The sequence below is a fragment of the Cetorhinus maximus genome, chromosome 20, assembly GCF_964194155.1.
Source record: "Cetorhinus maximus chromosome 20, sCetMax3.hap1.1, whole genome shotgun sequence".
In the NCBI taxonomy this organism is placed as follows: domain Eukaryota; kingdom Metazoa; phylum Chordata; class Chondrichthyes; order Lamniformes; family Cetorhinidae; genus Cetorhinus; species Cetorhinus maximus.
Window position 1 is genome coordinate 72,653,390 of NC_135898.1, and position 19,202 is coordinate 72,672,591.

Here is a 19,202-nt window from a genome sequence, read left to right on the forward strand (position 1 = left end):
TGGCTCCTCATTGCATGCACCATAGAAACCTCACCAAAATGGCACCTGCTGCAGTTTGCCCCAAAAGTGTGAGTGCTTGATGGGGATGTCATTTTGAGCTCTAAGGGCATTCACAGCATCCATAAACTGGATGTAAATGATCCTATTTTATTTACCAGCTGAACCAGTCACAAACAGCTGTGTCCTGCTACTTTATTTTACTATTAAAGTCAAGTGTGTATAAAGGTACACACTCCAGGCAATGCATTTTCCTTATTTGTTCATTGCTCCTTGGGGACATATTGAATTCTTCTGATATTTACTTTTATCCTAAGATTGGTTCTTTATTTTCTGATTATTTACCGCAATTGTCTTAGCCACAGGGAATATGAAACATTATTGACTGTAATTCTGATTGAATTCTGTGACTAAGAATAATTTTTTTACATTTTCAATCATCCATTTCATGTTAATAGCTCTAAAAACTTATCAACAGTCTTCAGCCACCTCCTGTGATAGAATGGTAGTTAACAATCAGTGACATATAAAGGGGTACACAGGCCATTAAGATGTCACGTAACCTTCTATCACAGCATATTGTTCTAAAGCGATTAACCTACTTTCAATATTTTAAAGTAAAGCAACATAAATCAATATTTTACAAATTAAAACATACACAATTATATTTCTTGAGATACATAAACATAATTTAACAGCAAGTGCATAATATTTATGTCTTGCTCTAAAGTTTACCTTCAAGTCACCTTATTTCTGTCACTCCTGATTTTTGAGTATTTTCATCTATAATTTACATTGAGATTATCTCATGGCTAGTAGGATTTTTTCTGTTAACTTTGTGCTTATCATATTGAGGGGTATTTGTGCCAGAACAACAACAACTTATATTTGTAAAGCCCCTCTAACATAATGAAATGGCCTAAGACACTTCACAGGAACATCGTAAACAATTGAGCCATGGAAGGAGGTGTTAGGTCAGATGACCAAAGGCTTGGTCAAAGAAGTAAATTTTAAGGAGTGTCTTAAAGGAAGAACGTGAGGTAGAGAGATGGAGAGATGTAGGAAGGGAATGAGAGAGCTTAGGGCCTAGGCAACTGAAGGCAAGGCCACCAATGGTGCAGCAATGATAAATGGGAATGCACAAGGGGCCAGGATTAGAGGAGTTCAGATATCTCGGAGGTTGTGAGAGTAGAGGAACTGGCATAGGCATAGATGAGGACATGGAAGGATTTGAGAACAAGGATGAGAATTTTAAAATCAAAACGTTGGTTGACCTGAAGCCAGTGTAGTTTAGCGAGCACACGGGTGAAAGGGGAACGACGGGACTTACTGCAAGTTAAGACATGGGTAGCAGACTTTTATATGACCTCAAGTTTATGGAGGACAGAATGTGGGAGAACAGCCAGAAGTGCTTTGGGATAGCGGAGCCTAGAGTTAACAAAGGCATGTATGAGGGTTTCAGCAACAGGCGAACTGAGATGGGCGAAGTCGGTTGAGGTTATGGATGTAGAAATAGGCGGTCTTAGTGATGGTATGAATGTGAGACCACCTTGGGGTTGAATGTGACACTAAGTTTGCAGACAGGCTGGCTTAATCTTAGGCTGTTTTCGGGGAGAGGGAAGGAGTCGGTAGCTAGGGGACAGAGTTTGGAGCAGGTACCATAAACAATGGCTTCAGTCTTCACAATATTTAACTAAAGGAAATTTCTGCTCATTCTGCTGAAAGTTGGATAAACAGTCTGATAATTTAGCAACAGTGGAGGAGTTGAAATAGGTGGCAGCGAGGTAGAGCTGGATGTCATCAGTGTACATGTGAAAATTAATGCTGTGCCTTTGGATGATGTTGCCGAGGGGCAGCATGCAGAAGGGAATTGGAAGGGGGCCAAGAGGACACCAGAAGCAACAGTGCAAGTGCAGAAAGAGAAGCCATTGCAAGTGATTCTCAGATTAGATAGATAAGAATGGAACCAGGTGAGACTGTCCCACCCAGCTGGACAACAGTGGAGAAGCTTTGGAGGATTATGGTATGGGTAACTGTATCAAAGGCTGCAGACGTGTCGATAAGGATAAGAAGGGGAAGTTTACCTTTGTCGTAGTCACATAGGATGTTATCTGTGACTTTGCTAAGAACTGTTTCAGTACCAGGGCCTTGGCCTGTTCGAGGCAACTCAAACTTGGAGTTGCAGGAAAGTTGGGAATGGATTTGGGAGGTGATAACACACTCAAGGATATTGGAGAGGAAAGGGAGGTTGGAGATGGGATGGTAGTGTGCAAGGACAGTGGGGTTGAGGGTTGGCTTTTTGAGGAGATGGCAGATTTAAAGGAGAGAGGGGCAACACCTGAAGAGAGGGAACCATTTACAATATTGGCTAACATAAGGGCCAGGAGAGAAAGCTGAGTGATCAGCGGTTTAATGGGAATAGGATCAAGGGAACAGGAGGTGGGTCTCATGGACATGATGGGCTCAGAGAAGGCATTTGGGGAGATAGGGGAGAAACTAGAGAAAGATGTAACTTCAGAACTAGGCGGGGGGTGGGGGGAAGGTCGTTGGGGGGACATTAAAGAAAGTTCGGCCAGGTGGGCTAGGAAGAGAGGGACACATCAGTGGCAGCTGAACCGCATTGTCTCAATCTTAGTGACAAAGAAGTCCATGAGCTCCTCTCACTTGTTGATGGAGGTGAGAGTGGAGGAGACAGGGAAGAGGGGATACGAAAACGGTTTGTGGTAGAGAAAAGAAGCTGAGGGTCATCTTGGCCTTCCAGGATGGTAATGGAATAATGAACAATTTTAGCAGGCGAGAGCAGAACCTGATGGTGTTTTAAGCGATCCAGTCAGATTTGGCGGTGAATGGCGAAACTAGTTGCCTGCCATATACTTTCAAGTGTGCATCTCTGGGACTTAAGTGAGTGGAGATGAGGTGCGTACCAGGGGAAATGACCAGGATGGGGAAAAGTAATGGCTTTATTGGGGGATGAGACATTTAAAGTGTAGGTGAGGGTGTGGTCAAATAATTTAATAGATACAGAAATGTTTTGCAAACACAGGGCTAAATAGTTGGAATTTTGAAAGTGCAGTTCCCAGAAGGAAAAAAAAACTGTTCGGGCTAGTACGCTTTTTCCCAGTTTTTACTGGTGTTCCAATTTAAGGTATACAAGAGTAGTTTGGACCAGTATTCTTATTTCCAGTTTTTACTGTTTTTCCCTTCTGGGTTGTAAATAGGGGATGGCTTTTTCCAGGGACAGATAAGGAAGGAGGTAGGGTTGAGGTGTGAAAGGGGGATGTGGGTGGTGAATAATACAAGGCAGTGATAAGAGATGGCCTTATCTGTTATTGAAACAATGGGAGTAGCAAGACCATGAGAGATGGTGAGGTCAAAATTGGGTGGCTATGAATATGAGTTGGGGCGTTTACATTTAGGGAGAATAAGGGAGCAGTCAACTCAGAGGAAAGAGGATATGATGAGTTGAGATGGAGGTTGTAATCATCGAGGATGAAAAGTCATTCGGTGCAGAGGGAGGAAAGCAATGAAGAAATCTCGGTGATAACATTGTCCTCGTACTTGGGAGGGTGGGGTAGCGAACAATATTTTGAAAGAGAGGCAAAAGGGGTGGAACAAAGTGAGATGATTAAAGGAGGAGAAAGTGCCTGAGAAGTAGTGGATCAGGCCAAGGTGTGGCCTGGTGACAAGTGCTACCATGGCACCATGGCACCATGGCAGTCTCAACAGGGCGAGTGGTAGAAGGTATAGCCAGGCAGGGAGGCTTCATCAAGGACGAAGGGTGGAAGGTTACACGGTTAGCCCCCAGCGGGTGCACTGGGTGGAAAGGCCAATGAGAGCGTGGGATGGGACAATTGCTGGCAAAATGAGGCAGCACCGAGTGCCTTGAAGAGCCCATCGGAGGATGTCAAGAAAGGCACAGGGGGAAGCTTATGCTTATGAAACAGGGAGATTAAGCCTGGGATGGTGGCAAGAAAGCAGGAAAGTCGAGGAGTACTGAAGGGCTGAGGAAGGGAATTGAGAGGGCATGGTACCTAACAGACGGGGTGTGAAAAGAGGCAGGCCAACAGAAGGCAGTCTTGGAGGGGTAAAGAGAAAAATGAAGGAGCAAAAGTGGAGATTGATTGATGGACTTGGGTCCTAAGCGTAGCCAAAATGTGCATGCGAATGGACACAGAGGTCTCAAGTTACTTAAGTCTAGTGACATCAGAATTAGAGGACATAAAACCATGATAATAAATAGTAAGTAGATGGTGATGATAGGAACCTGTGCAGAGTTAAAGTCAGAGGTCCCGTGGTGGTATAAGAATGACTTAGGTAGGATGGAATCAGCATGAAGCATAACAAGTTGTTGTCCGAGTTTGGAGAAGGTGAAGTGAGTCAAGTTCAGAAGCTGTTTGAATCGGAGTATGCTCTGATGGAAGTGTTTTCATAGGAATGAAGATTCAGGAGGTGTACAGACTCAGCTGCAGATCAGAAAGCTGATGACAACATTGGAGGACACCATAAAATCCAAAATCAGAAAAAGATTATTCTCCAGCCCTGGGGTGTGGGTGGAGAGGCGGGGAGTTGTGGGTGGGGGGTGGGTGGATGCTGGATATTCTGGCCAAGAACAGACCGAAGCTGAAAAACCAGTAGAATCTGTGGCCACTCACAGCCTCAGCAGGAGATAGAAGTCTGTCAATCAGAGCAGTGTTGGGGGAAAGGCAGTAGTCTGATCAAAAATACTTCATCAGAAAACAGCAGCAAATCAGAGGCAAAAGTTGGATCCAATGGGAGAACCAGTGTCATCCAGAGCAGAAATGTCTTCCTGATGTGAATAGGAGTCCAGGAATTTGAAGCCAAATTTGAAAGAAGGGAGATCTTTTCCACAACTCACAGGTCAAAAAATAGCAGCAAATTACAACAGAGAGAAGCAGACAAACTTAAAGTCTTTTCCACTTAAGGATCCCAGTGTCAGCATCGAACACTCTTGGGTCGGTTTACAGCACCAGGTTAAATGCAGCTACCCCAGAGACCATGCCTACTGCATCAGTGTAAAATTTTCCACTTTTCATACCAGACTACTTTATGACCTGTGGAAAGAAGAGTGTCAGCTCATGCTAGTTTTGTGCTGTTCATTTAGACCTGCTAAGAATTAGGTTGACTACCTAAACTCTATTCTCATAAAAGCTCCATAGGTTGCAGTGAGACGGTAGATATGGTTCAGATTTAATGGATGAGAGATATGGTATCTACTGCACCATCCTGGTCTCCTTTAGGGCCAGCCATGTGATACCATGGTCATCAGTGAAGAAAACGGATAATTGATGAGTCATAAAGTCCTACATGAGTCACAGCGGGCGAGTGGAAATATTAATTATATTGTACTAATGGCAAGGATATGCTCTCCTTTACAGAATACTGGTCAGAGCACTAAGGCAGCATGTAGAATTCTTTGAAACCCTCTTTGCAATGAAATTAGATTGCAAGTCGCACACTAATTTTGAGGATTCGATAAGTTCCAATCCACCAGATGTGTAGAGAGCACTAAAAGGAATAATTTCCCAGGATGCAGGCAAGGAGGTGATGCTGAAAGCCAGTGTCTGCAGCCTGATATCTAAGATTATTATATGGAAGATACCAAAGGATCAATGTGGAACCTTACTACTGGAGGAATCTATATTCTACTCAGAATACTTCAACATTTAACACAAATCCAAATGAATTCATTTCTTTTTTGTAAAAGAATTTTATCACAGCATTCATTTCTCACAGGGACTTAATGCTAATTCTCTCATTTTGAATGTCTGTGATACTTCGTCATATTTGCTTCACACATGAGAATTTATCTGGTATGCAGGTACAGCAAGTGATTAGGAAGGTAAGTGGACTGTTTACGTTCATTGTAAGAGGGTTCTGTTATAAAAGCAGGGAATTGGTGCTACAGTTGTACAGGGCCTTAGTTAGAGCATAAAAACATAACATTAGAACATAAGAGCTAGGAGCAGGAGTAGGCAATTCAGCCCCTCGAGCCTGCCCCACCATTCAATACAATCATGGCTGATCTCATTTCGGCCTCAACTCCAATTTCCCGCCCTCTCCCCATAACCTTTCAACCCGTTACTAATTAAAAACCTGTCTATCTCCTCCCTAAATTTATTCAGCGTCCCGGCATCCACTGCACTCTGAGGTAGTGAATTCCACAGATTCATGACCCTTTGAGAAAAGTAATTCCTCCTCATCTCTGATTTAAATCTACCACTCCTTACCCTAAAACTATGGCCTCTCGTTCTAGAATGCCCCACAAGGGGAAACATCTGCTCCACATCTACTTTGTCTATCCCCTTTAGCATCTTATATACCTCAATTAGATCTCCTCTCATCCTTCTAAACTCTAGCGAGTATAGGCCTAAACTGCTCAATCTCTCCTCATAAGACAAGCCCCGCATCTCTGGAATCAATCTAGTGAACTTCCTCTGAACCACCTCCAATGCAACTACATCCTTCCTCAAGTAAGGGGACCAAAACTGTGCACAGTAGTCCAGGTGCGGTCTCACCAATGCCTTGTACGGTTGCAACAACACCTCCCTATTTTTATACTCTATTCCTTTAGCAATAAATGCCAAAATTCCACTTGCCTTCCTTATTAACTGCTGTACCTGCATACTAGCTTTCAGCAATTCATGCATGAGGACACCCAGGTCCCTCTGCACTGAAGCATTCTGAAGTTTCTCTCCATTTAAATAATAAGTTGCCTTTTTATTCTTCCAACCAAAATGGATAACCTCACACTTATCCACATTAAACTCCATCTGCTAAATTTTGGCTCATTCACCTAGCCTGCCCATATCCATTTGTAAATTTCTTATTTCTTCATTGCAACTTACTTTCCCACCTTTTTTAGCGTCATCTACAAATTTAGCTACAGTACCTTCTAACCCTGAATCCAAGTCATTAATATAGATTGTAAATAGTTGGGGCCCAAGGACCGAACCCTCTGGCACCTCACTAGTTACAGCTTGCCATCTAGAAAAAGACCCATTTATCCAGACCCTCTGCTTTCTGTTGGTTAGCCAATCCTCTATCCAAGTTAATATATTACCCCTAACTCCGTTTGATCTTATCTTCTGTATTATTCTTTTGTGCGGCACCTTATCAAAGGCCTTCTGGAAGTCCAGATATACTACATCTACAGGATCCCCATTATCCACTCTAGCAAATTAGTCAAACATGATTTACTCTTCATAAAACCATGCTGACTCTGATGGATTGCATTTGACTTTCCAAATGCCCTATTACTACTTCCTTAATAATGGATTCCAACAATTTCCCAACAACAGACGTTAAACTAACTGGTCTATAGTTTCCTACTTTCTGCTACCCCCTTTTTGAATAAGGGCATTATATTAGCATTTTTCCAATCCACTGGAACCTTTCCAGAATCCAGGGAATTTTGGAATATGCATCCACTATATCCGTTGCCATTTCCTTTCAGATCCCAGGATGTAGGCCATCATGTCCTGGGGACTTGTCACCCTTTAATCCAAATAGTTTGCTCAGTACTTTTTCTCTAGTGACTGTGATTGTTCTAAGTTCCTCCTTCTCTACACCCTCTGCACTACCTGTTACTTTTGGGGTGGTACTAGTGTCCTCCACCGTGAAAACTGAGGCAAAATAATGATTAAGCATTTCTGCCATTTCTGCGTTCCCCACTATGAACTCCCCAGTCTCATCCTCCAAGGGACCAACATTCACTTTAGTTACTCTCTTTCCTTTTATATACTTGTAAAAGATTTTGCTATCAGTTTTTACATTTTGCGCTAGTTTTCTTTCATAATTTACCTTTGCTCTTTTTATTATTTTTTTAGTAACTCTTTGTTGATCTTTAAAAGTTTCCCAATCTTCCAGCCTGCCACTGGCCTTTGCAATTTCGTATGCCTTAGTTTTTGACTTAATGTTATCTTTAACTTCCTTGCTTAGCCATGGATGCTTTTTCCCCCTCTTACCAGCTTTCTCCCTCTTTGGAATATATTTTACTTGGGAGGAATTGAATATCTCCTTAAATATCTGCCACTGTTCATCAACTGTCCTACCTTGTAGTCTTCCTGCCCAGCCCACTAGGGCCAAATCTGCCCTCTTGCCTATGTAGTTACTTTTGTTTAACTCCAGTGTGGGACTAGTGTGGAACTTAAGTTTCTTGCTCTCAAACTGAACTTGAAATTCTAGCGCGCTATGATCACTCTGCCCTCGAGGATCCTTTACTATGGGATCATTAATTAATCCCATCTCATTACACAAAACCAAACCTAGATTAGCCTGCTCCCTGGTTGGTTCCATAACATAATGCTCCACGAAACAATCTCTAATACACTCTATGAACTCTCCCTCAAGGATACCCTTGCCAATTTGATTAGTCCAGTCTACATGCATATTAAAATCACCCATGACTATTGCCGTGCCTTTCTTACATGCTCCCAGTATTTCCTGGTTTATACTGTGCCCTACTGCTGAAATACTGTTTGGGGACCTATAGATTACATCCCAGCAGGGACTTCTTTCCCTTGCTATTTCTTATTCCTACCCAGACTGACTCTATGTCTTGCCATTCCTCGCTATAGCACTGATCTCTTCCTTTACTAACAAAGCTATACCGCCCCCTTTTCCTTCCTGCCTATCCTTCCAAAACACTGAGTACCCTTGGATATTCAACTCCCAGACCTGTTCTCCCTGTAACCATGTCTCAGTAACCGCCACCAAATCATACCTATTTATCTCTATTTGCGCTGTTAACTCATTAGTTTTATTCTGAATGCTACGCGCATTCAGATACAAAGCCTTTAAGTATGCCCTATTGTCAATTTTCCCTACTCTTATATGATTCTTTGGTGCAATATGGCATTCACACAGTCTGTCCCTTCCTTTCACTTTTTGGTAACAATCAGCTTCGTCACTAACCTGCACTCTTACCCTCTCCTTAAACTTTGATTTTTTATATTTCCATGCAACTGAACCCTCCCCCCCTCCCCAACTATTTAGTTTAAAGCCCTATCTACAACACTAGTTATGCGCTTTGCCAGGACACTGGTCCCAGCATGATTCAAATGGAGCCTGTCTGAATGGAATAGCTCCCTCTTTCCCAGTTAGACCATATCTGGAGTACTAGGTACAGTTATGGCCTCCATATTTAAGAAAGGATATAATTGCATTAGAAGTAGTTCAGATAAGGTTCACATGCCTGATTATTGGGATGATGGGATTATTTTATGAGGAAAGGTTGAACAGGTTGGGCTTATACTCATTGGAATTTAGAAGAATGAGAGGTGATCTTATTGAAACTTATAAAATTCTGAGGGGGCTTGACAGGGTGGATGCTGGGAGAATATTTCCCCTTGTGGGGGAGTCTAGAACTGGGGTTCAGTTTAAAAATTAGGGGTCTCCCATGAAATAAGGAGAACTGTTTTCTCTCAGAGGGTTGTTCTGTGGAATTAATTTTCCCAGAAAGCAGTGGAGGCTGGGTTATTGAATACAGTCAAGGCTGAATTAGATAAATTTTTGATCAACAAGGGAGTCGAGAGTTATGGACTAAACAAGAAAGAGGATTTGAGGCTATAATCAGACCAGCCATGATCTTATCGAATGGCAGAGCAGGCTCGAGGAGCCGAATAGCTGACTCTTGTTCATAATTTTTTATGTTCTTGTGTTCACACGAGCACTGATATTCTTCAGAAAGTGGCTATGATATTAATTGCTACAGGAAGTGCTCTAATTCTCTTGAAGAGATGGCTGCTGGGGCTACATGAATGGGGTCAATTTCATGGATAAAGTATTCACAATGTAATCAAGGAAGTAACCATCCTCTCATTGACAAAATGAAATAACTGTGATTGCTTAGAAGAAATAATTGTGATCCCATTACTGGGCCTTCTCAAATCTTCTCAGTGAAATAGTGGTGATCTATTAGCGGAAGTGACTATGACCTGGTACTGAGGGGAAGTGACTGTGATTTTATACTGAGCAGAATTGAGAGTGATCTGGTACTGGGAGGAAGTGAGTGTGATCTGACACTGGGTGGAAGTGAGTGTGATCTGACACTGGGTGGAAGTGAGTGTGATCTGATACTGGAAAGAAGTGACTGATCTGATACTGGGAGGAAGTGACTGTGATCTGAAACTGGGAGGAAGTGAGTGTGATCTGAAACTGGGAGGAAGTGAGTGTGATCTGAAACTGGGAGGAAGTGAGTGTGATCTGATACTGGGAGGAAGTGAGTGTGATCTGAAACTGGGAGGAAGTGACTGTGATCTGAAACTGAGTGGAAGTGAGTGTGATTTGATACTGGAAAGAAGTGAGTGTGATCTGGTATTGGGAGGAAGTGATTGTGATCTGGTACAGGGAGGAAGTGACAGTGATCTGGTACTGGGTGGAAGTGACTGTGATCTGGTACTGGGTGGAAGTGAGTGTGATCTGATACTGGGAGGAAGTGACTGTGATCTGAAGCTGAGTGGAAGTGAGTGTGATTTGATACTGGAAAGAAGTGAGTGTGATCTGGTACTGGGAGGAAGTGATTGTGATCTGGTACTGGGAGGAAGTGACAGTGATCTGGTACTGGGTGGAAGTGACTGTGATCTGGTACTGGGTGGAAGTGAGTGTGATCTGATACTGGGAGGAAGTGACTGTGACCTGAAGCTGAGTGGAAGTGACTGTGATTTGATACCGGAAAGAAGTGAGTGTGATCTGGTACTGGGAGGAAGTGATTGTGATCTGGTACTGGGAGGAAGTTATTGTGATCTGGTACCGGGAGGAAGTGATTGTGATCTGGTACTGGGAGGAAGTGATTGTGATCTGGTACTGGGTGGAAGACATGGTGATCTATTATGAGAAAGTGACAGTGACTTGATACTGGGAGGAAATGAGTGTGATCAATTACTGGGAGGAAGTGACTGTGATCTGATACTGGGAAGGAGTGACTGTGATCTATTACTGGGAGAGAGTGACTGTGATCTGATACTGGGAAGGAGTGACTGTGATCTATTACTGGGAAGGAGTGACTGTGATCTATTACTGGGAAGGAGTGACTGTGATCTGATACTGGGAGGGAGTGGCTGTGATCTATTACTGGGAAGGAGTGACTGTGATCTGATACTGGGAGGGAGTGGCTGTTATCTGATACTGGGAAGGAGTGACTGTGATCTATTACTGGGAGGGAATGACTGTGATCTATTACTGGGAAGGAGTGACTGTGATCTGATACTGGGAGGAAGTCACTCTGATCTGACACTGAGAAGGAGTGACTGTGATCTATTACTGGGAGGGAGTGACTGTGATCTGATACTGGGAGGAAGCCACTCTGATCTGATACTGGGAGGAAGTGATCTCAGCTGCATCTTTTGAGACATCCCATGGTGAGAAATTAAATATGAGAGAATGCCATGCCCTGCTGTCATGTATTTTATGCTGACTTTTTACAGAAGCAATGTCAGAGGCCTGGGAACAGATATTCTATCAACTGTCTTAGCAAGGGTTTAATGCATAGCATGAAGAGAAGAGAGACCATTGACCAGGTGAGAGGGAAAGTGTGGGGCAGGGACATTTTCAAAGGCTGTCCACCCTTCCCTCCCTGAAAAATGGATGACTGACATTTCCAAACAGAAAGCGAGGGAAGACAACTTCGCTACCTTTGCTCTACCTATTTGTATCCAGCAGTAAGTGATCTAATTGGAGTATGCTCAAAAAAACAACCAATGTAATTTAGAATTTTTATTTTTGTGGGGTTAGGAGAAGCAGAAGCGATCTGGCCTGAAGCCACAATAAAACACTCCAACCTGCCATTCGGAGCTAAGCTCCCCCACCCCTTGAACCATATCGCTGGCCTCAGACTCAGCCCTTCAGCTGGCTCAGTGTGGAAAAGCTAAAGTGTGGTTTGCTTGTTTGGCATCCATCACTTGTCAGCAGCATTTTCACGTGGTCCAAACCAGGTAATGATTGGTCCCTCTTACCTTGAGTAATGTTTTGACTTTGCCAACTTCTCATCTGTTGCAGGTGGAAGATGAAGATCACCTTTATGACCCTTCAAAGTAAAATCTGGAGTGGGAAATGTTGCAGATTCAATAATAACTTTCAAAAGGGAACTGCATAAATATGTAAAGGTGAAAGGACTCTGGGGGAAAAATCAATGGAATGGGTCGAATTGGATTGCTCTTTCCAAGCACTGGTACACTTACGCTGAGGCCAAAAGGCCTGCTTGTGTATCGTATCATTCTATAATACAACTAACACACACACTTACTCTCATGATCTTGCCCTCTTGAAAATTCCACAAATGCAGTCCTTCCCTCCTCTCTGCACAAGGCATTTCTAACATTCATAACTCTCTGCTTTCTCTCCTTGCTGAAGTAGTGAGCACACAATCTCAGGGAGAGACAAAGACCTAGAGATCTAAGTGATGGTGGTGGGATGCCCCTCCAGTGACAGGCATCTCGATGGACACTGTCAACGTCACCTGCTCCACTGGGAAGGAGGTTTGTTGTAGGAGGCTCCAGGTGTCAGTAATGAGCTGCCATGACAGCCAGAGCCTCCCAAAGCACTGCTGCCCAGACATGTCGAAAGAACTGATCCTCTGCCCATAGACCCTGTGTTGAGAGGCTTGCCTGCTTGGAGTTGGAACTCTGTGTCCGTCCCCCTCTGCCCTGTGGAGATGCATGTGGCTTAGGTGAAGGCAGCTGCTGGTGGTGGTGTTGCTCCTGTTGCTGTTGGTGTTGCTGTTGTCCCTCATCAGAGGTGTAAAGTAGAGCTGCGTAAACTGTTCCCATGCCATGGTGAAGCTGACAGCAGAGAGGAGCAGCTGAAGATGAGTGAAGTGCAAGACAGGTGAAGTGACTTCTAAGAAGTTGGTAATCACCTGTTAAGCAGTGAAAGCACATTCTGAGAAGAAATGTTGTCAGCATCAGCCCCACATCTGGCCATGGCCGGAGCTCTTCAGGGTCACTGATCAGAATCTCCCCCACTTGTCAGCTTCACTGAAGAAGCCCTTCCGCTGTGTGCTCACCTGGTTGATCCTGGTCGACCTTGGTTGACCCTGGTGAGTTGCTGGCACCTCAGTAAATAGCTGCGCTGGCTGTTAAAGCCAGAATCATTGGTTAAATAGTACTTAATTACCTATGAGACTATTTGAATGCCTTCCTGCCAGATGGATGGGTTTCCCTGCTCGCCTTTGAACCCACCTGAGTAAAGCCCAGAAGTGAGCAGGATGATTTTGAGACGTCAACCCGATGCCACTTTGAGGGGATTTAATTCGCCTTACACACCCAAACCATCCTCCCCTGGGCTATAAAAATGCCCCTAAGTTTTCTGGTTGATGGTCCTTCATCAGAACCTTTCACAGAGAAGTTAAAGTTGGTACAGTTGCTGAGGTATTTTTTTTATTACTGCTACATAATTTTTTCACTTGATAATAAGGGGTTCTGTAGCCCAAAAAAAAGCTGGTTTGAACGCGCGAAAGGAAGAGCTTACATTTATATAGTGCCTTTCACAACCTCAGAGCATCCCAAAGCATTTAACAGCCAGTGAGGTATTTTTTTGAAGTGCATTCACTGTTGCAAAGCCTGACTCCATGTCAACTGAACAGTGATTTAACTTCACTTTCCGAAAGTTTGGAAGAAACTCACTTTGTCAATTCTGTGAAGCGACAACTAGTTTTTTTTTAAAAAAATGTATTGTGACGGTCCGGCACACAGGGCTTCATTTGTCCCGTTTTAAACACGATTTGTTGCACTGTCGAGTATTAAACAAATAATCGAAAATAAATGACACTCCTGAAAGGCAAGTTGAAAAAAATGTGACTGGAAACTGATTTGTCAATGCTGTCAAGCTCAAGAATTTGACAGCTGAAGCACCCTGAATGCACTGCTGGCCGAAAGCTGGGGGTGAGGGTGTCCCCCTGTCTCCCTCAAGCAGCTTGTGCGGGTTCACAAGCTTGTCCAACAAAATGCAGCGTTTAGATTTCCCGCTTTCACTGCATGTTGCAATCAACATTTCCTGGTCGGGAGAGGGGAAGGAACCTGAAATGGAAACCTTTGCATTGAATAATCCTTTGCTGAACAACACCTTTTGTTGCGATGCTTTTATTTCCCTTTTCTGCCTTGATTTCAAACGCTCGGCGAATTGGGGGTGGGGGGGGGGGGACCCCACCTCCAACCGAGGGCATTGCCCTTTTAAAAAAAGCCAGATCTTTTTCATCTGGTGGCTGACGTCAGGACAGTTTTTGAGAGAGAGAGAGGAAAATAAAGGGGGAGAAAAAAAAAGGGGAAAAAAAATTCATGCCTTATCAAGTCAATTTCAGGCAATGTTTCCTGGGAGACAGATTGCCCGGAACAAAAAATAATAAGCTGAAGCAGAGATCGCAAGGGGGAGAGTGAAATGTTTGGAAACAGAGTGATCGCCTTGTGTTAGACAGAGGGGAAGGAGCCCTGAGGAAGGGAAGGAGAAAGTTTTCCTGTCTGTTTGTTGCTGTTTGTTTGTTGGTTGGTGGTGGAGGGGTGGGTAGGGAGGGAGGGGGGGTTTGGGTTGGGTTGGTTGGGTTGGGGTGGGGGGAGAGAGAGAGAACAGAAGCTGAGAATGAAGGGAGCCCAGAGGCAGAAGCAGCCTGGCAGAGCCTGAGGAGTGAAGATTGACACACACACACACACACAGAGAGAGAGAGAGAGAGAGGAGCTGTGAATGAATGAAGGAGAGATTGCAGTGTGCAGAGCTACGGGATAGAGAGAGAGAGAGAGTGTGTGCAGAGAGCAGCAGCAGCAGCAGTTTTGCGAGTCTCTCTGACAGGCAGAAGCCCCCCCCTTGTTCACCGCTCAGAAACAACAAAAGGTGCGCTCGGAAACCGGCGGATGATGGCGGTGAAGACGCCTGCACAGGGCACCGGAGTGTTGCTGACAACCGCCAACGTCGGATCCCTGTTTGAAGATGTAAGTCTGCCTCTTGTTTGTTTTTATTTCTTTCCCCCTCTCCCCCTCTCTCCACCCTCCAGTTTAGCTCGGGGCTCCTTCTTGGTTTTGTTTTTATTTTTTTTGTCTGCTGCATTCTGGAGCCCCCGTTGTGTTCACTCGCTACAAACTAAACAGGCCTCGGGTATTTGTGTGTGTTTGGTTTTGTGTTGGGGATCGCAGGCTGGCTTGTCTTGTGTCCCGGAATCAGGAGCTGGAGGTCGGTCACTTCTCCCTCCCTCCCTCTCTCTCTGTGTGTGTGTGTGTGCCTCTCGCACCATCCAGAGGCTTTCAGTGACACAGGCTGTGAACTAACTGGCCGCCTTTTTTCACCAGCACCGGCCTCACTGTAAAGTCCAGGACGTACAGACTTTAGTTTAAAGCTGCACTTACACTGAACGCAAAGAAATGCAACTTTAGACATGGCACTTGTATTCCATCAGCTCTTGGCCAATGATCCCCACACAGGTCAGGTCAGGGCTGGGAGGGAGAGACATCACCCCCCACCCCCTCTGATATCACATCAGCTGAATGCAGACCCTTGGCTGACAGTCTGACTGCCTCCAACAGCCTCCTCTCTGAGGCTCTCTCCTGGATACTCGCCCCTGAAGTGCCCAGAGACTCTCCCCCCCTTCCAAGTCAAAGAGAAGATTGCAGAGCGATGGGGGGGAAAGAGCAGGGAAGTGGGACTAGTTGAACAACTCTCTTAAATCTTCATTTCCTCAGGATGAGGGTCCTTATTTCTCAGAAACAGTGCAGAGAGCAGCAGGCAGTTTGAGTCAGCTCAGCTCGACTGCATTTTTCCTGGTGTTTAAAGCACTATGAGCAGATGAACATTGTAGGTAGACTTAACCCAGTCAACAAAATCTCCTTGAAACCTTTCTGAAAGTTACACCAGAATCTGAAGTGTAGCGTTTATTTTAGGGAAATGTTCTAATTAAAACGACCCAGTATCTTTCTGGAGTTCTGATTTCTGCCTTGCATTGGTAACATGCACAATATGTGATCTGTGGAGATTCTTGTGTGAGAGAAAAGTGGATTTTGAGAAATTTCCAGCGCCCAATAGAATGAATCCCATTTGTTAAAAATCAAAATACTGGATTCTGGAAATCTAAAATAAAAACTGTTAAAATACTGGAAGCACTCAGCAGGTCAGGATGTGTATGTGGAGAGAGGAACATGGGGTTAAACTGGTCAGCTCGATAAATTTTGGGTTTCCAACGAACGGTCTCCACAAAAGCTGCCTGACTTGCTGAGAATTAATGGCAGTTCCTATTTAAAAAATGTTTAATTTCATTTATCAGGAGTTAGAACACTCCTGTAGGAAAAGTGCTGCTAGTTGGGCTCGGACTATGTGTGTTTTTAGAGTAAGTGTGAATGCTGATCATGCACCACTTTGTTATGATAATCTGCATTCAGAGCTGAGAAGCGGGATCAAATCAACTATATGTAAGGAGCACTGGAGTAACTTTTGGGTTGTTGTGTCTACTTGTGTGCTTTCCCTCTGAGTTGGCAGGTGGTTTGTTTCAACCCTTACATAATCAGGGCTGACATTCCACTACAGTAGAGAGAGTGTCCCAGAGGTACTGTCCTTTTGCTGTTGATAATACACTGAGGTCCCATCAGTCTATTCAGATGAATGTTGAAATCCTATGGCACTCCTTGGTGAAGAACAAGTAGTTCTGGTTGTCTTAACCAACAGCATTAAAAATGGTTTAATTGGTCTTTGCTGTTTGTGTGGGATCCTGATGTGTGCAAAAATGGCTGCTTGCTAATGCTTTCAAAAGTAATTAATTGTGTATGAAGCATTTTGAAGCATGTTTCAGAGACGTGATCAGATGCTATATGACCGCAAACCTTCCTTTCTGTAGAATTCTATATCCTAAATCATGATTACCTAGAGAGGAAGTAAGTTTTGCCTTTAATCATTTTTCAATCTTACTACAGGCAGTATTCAGTTGATTGTTTACCAATTATGTGTCATATTAATTGTGTACGGATAAACTCTCTTAACAGTTGGCTGTATCAACCCTGAAAATGCGGGAAAGAGACAGATCTTAGTACATTAACACTTCTTATTAAAATTGACCATGTAAAAAAAAACTTCAGGAAATGTTTTAAGGTACCGAAACAGACTCCACCTGCCAGAAATAGTGTATTTCTGAGAATTTAAATCATCGGCCCCATACTAAATGTGATAGTGGGAGAGAGGTCTCCAATACAGTTCACTGCTCTTCAAGCTCATCCAGTAGGATCCCCTATAGGTTCCCGATCATTCTGTTATCAGCAATAAATACTTACTCTTCTGGCACGATGTACATATTCCTGTGAAAACATCACACTATTTTATAATATTAAAACTTGATAATGTTGTGAATTAATGAACCCAGATAATGGAATAGGTCTACTTGAAAAGGTATTAAAATACTACCCTCAGAAATATCTGAAGTGATTCTACAGTTAGAAAACTTAATCTACAGAATATTTCGTTCATATTAAAGTAACTTGGACATAGTCACTGAATATACTCAACTGTCAAGATTTCAAGGTAAACAATGAGCATTCTGATACTTTGCTCCATGAAACTGTTAGAGTTCTGAGTGAGACTGATTCCAGAATAATAATTTTGAGTAGATTACCCATGGCATTTGTGATAAATAGCACATGATTTAGTTTCCTTATCCAACTGCAAGGTTGTCACTGGTGCTATCTAAATATAAGTGCCGGCAAGAGGAAGTAACTCTGCTATGTTACGGACACCCAAAACGCATATAGATCTGTGATGCTTGTCTTCTCCCAAAAAACGTAGAAAGCAGCCATTAAACTTTTGGTAAAAAAATCAATTATCTAAATACCTAAAGCACAATATAAGAGCTAGGTCAAAGAGAGAATGTATTCTGTGTTAACTCTGACTAATTGAACAAAGCAAAACAATTTCACTGCTTTTATTAAAAAAAATCTTTGCAAGTATCCGTGGAAATGTTTGAGCAATAATTTTCCTTGCAACATTTTTGGTGTGAATCTAGCATGCTTGAGATGACTGGAGATATTGACCCATTTTGGTCTTTCAGTGTTCTGTGGGGAAGAGCTCCTTGATACACGTAATAAGAAAGCATCATTACATGCCATCCTAATCAAGTTGTTGTATATCAATTCATTGTTGATTATTTCTAAACTTTTTTGAAGTTTTCTTTTATGATCCAGTCATATTTGAGTCATTGACACTCTGTGCTTGATACAAATAGCATAATTGGGATTAACTATTTCATCAATATGATTAATGTATATGTTGTTTTTTTGTTAGTTAGAAGGCTTGTTTGACCATAACAGCAGGAAATCAATTTCAGAACTCAGTTTTGTTAGAACAGCCTATGCTTTTTTTGTCTGTCTCTAAATATGTAGACGTTGTTGTGCCAGAGTCTTGCTGGCAGAAGCCACATTCGTTAACCTGGATTCAGTGCTAGCACTCTTGCCTTTAAGTCAGAAGCTTTCGGGCTGCAGTCCCATTCCAGATACTTGAGCACATAATCTAGGCTGACACATCAGAGTAGCACTGTTGGAGGGGGTGCCTTTTGGGTGTGATATTAAACCGAGGCCCCCCCCACCCAACCTTCTTAGGTGGACATTAACGATCCCATGCGCTATATTCAAAGAAGAGCAGGGAGTTCTACCCAGTGTTCTGGCCAACATTTAACCCTCAGCCGACCTCATCAAAACAGATTATTTGATCATCTTCTCATTGCTGTTTGTGGGATCTTGCTGTGTGCAAACTTGCTGCCATGTTTTCGGCGTTACAGCAGTGACTGTATTTCATTAAATATTTAATTGGGTGTAAAACACTGTGGAATGCCCTGTGGTCATGAATAGTGTTTATATAAAAGAAAATCCTACCACTTAGTCTTTCTTTATTGTTTCTCTCCTTTATGGTTCAGTTTCAAGTCCCGAGGCTGCTGCTCCAGATTGCCTCTGACGTGCTGGATTTATCAGGTGAAACCCCTGTCCTTTTGTGGAAGCACTGCTGAGAATTCCGTTCATTTTTTGCGGGCAAACATGACTTCATTGAGCAGCGCTTGAGTTTGGGTCATGGGCTGGACCTGTAGTTGCTGCCCAATTTTTTAAGTAGTGACCTGGTGATGAGCACAACAAGAAAAGACATTGGACATTTTTTCTGAATAAATGCACAACATTCAAATGCTTTACAAAAAGAAAAAAAACTGCTCTATATCTGAACTGTACCTAGAAAAATCTAAT

At 43.2% G+C, this 19,202-nt stretch overlaps 1 protein-coding gene across 2 annotated transcripts in view; it reads left to right on the forward strand.

Annotated features, from left to right (window-relative positions):
- Positions 1-14,549: 14,549 nt before the first annotated feature.
- The window catches only part of inpp5a (inositol polyphosphate-5-phosphatase A), a 571,171-nt gene continuing 566,518 nt past the window's right edge, over positions 14,550-19,202 (forward strand). The window contains exon 1 of one of the 2 annotated variants that reach the window (XM_078564917.1): positions 14,550-14,933. In XM_078564917.1, coding sequence (XP_078421043.1) covers positions 14,856-14,933 — 78 coding nt within the window. In that variant the 5' untranslated portion in view covers positions 14,550-14,855. The remainder of the gene's footprint in view (positions 14,934-19,202) is intronic. The other variant, XM_078564916.1, reaches the window with a different exon arrangement.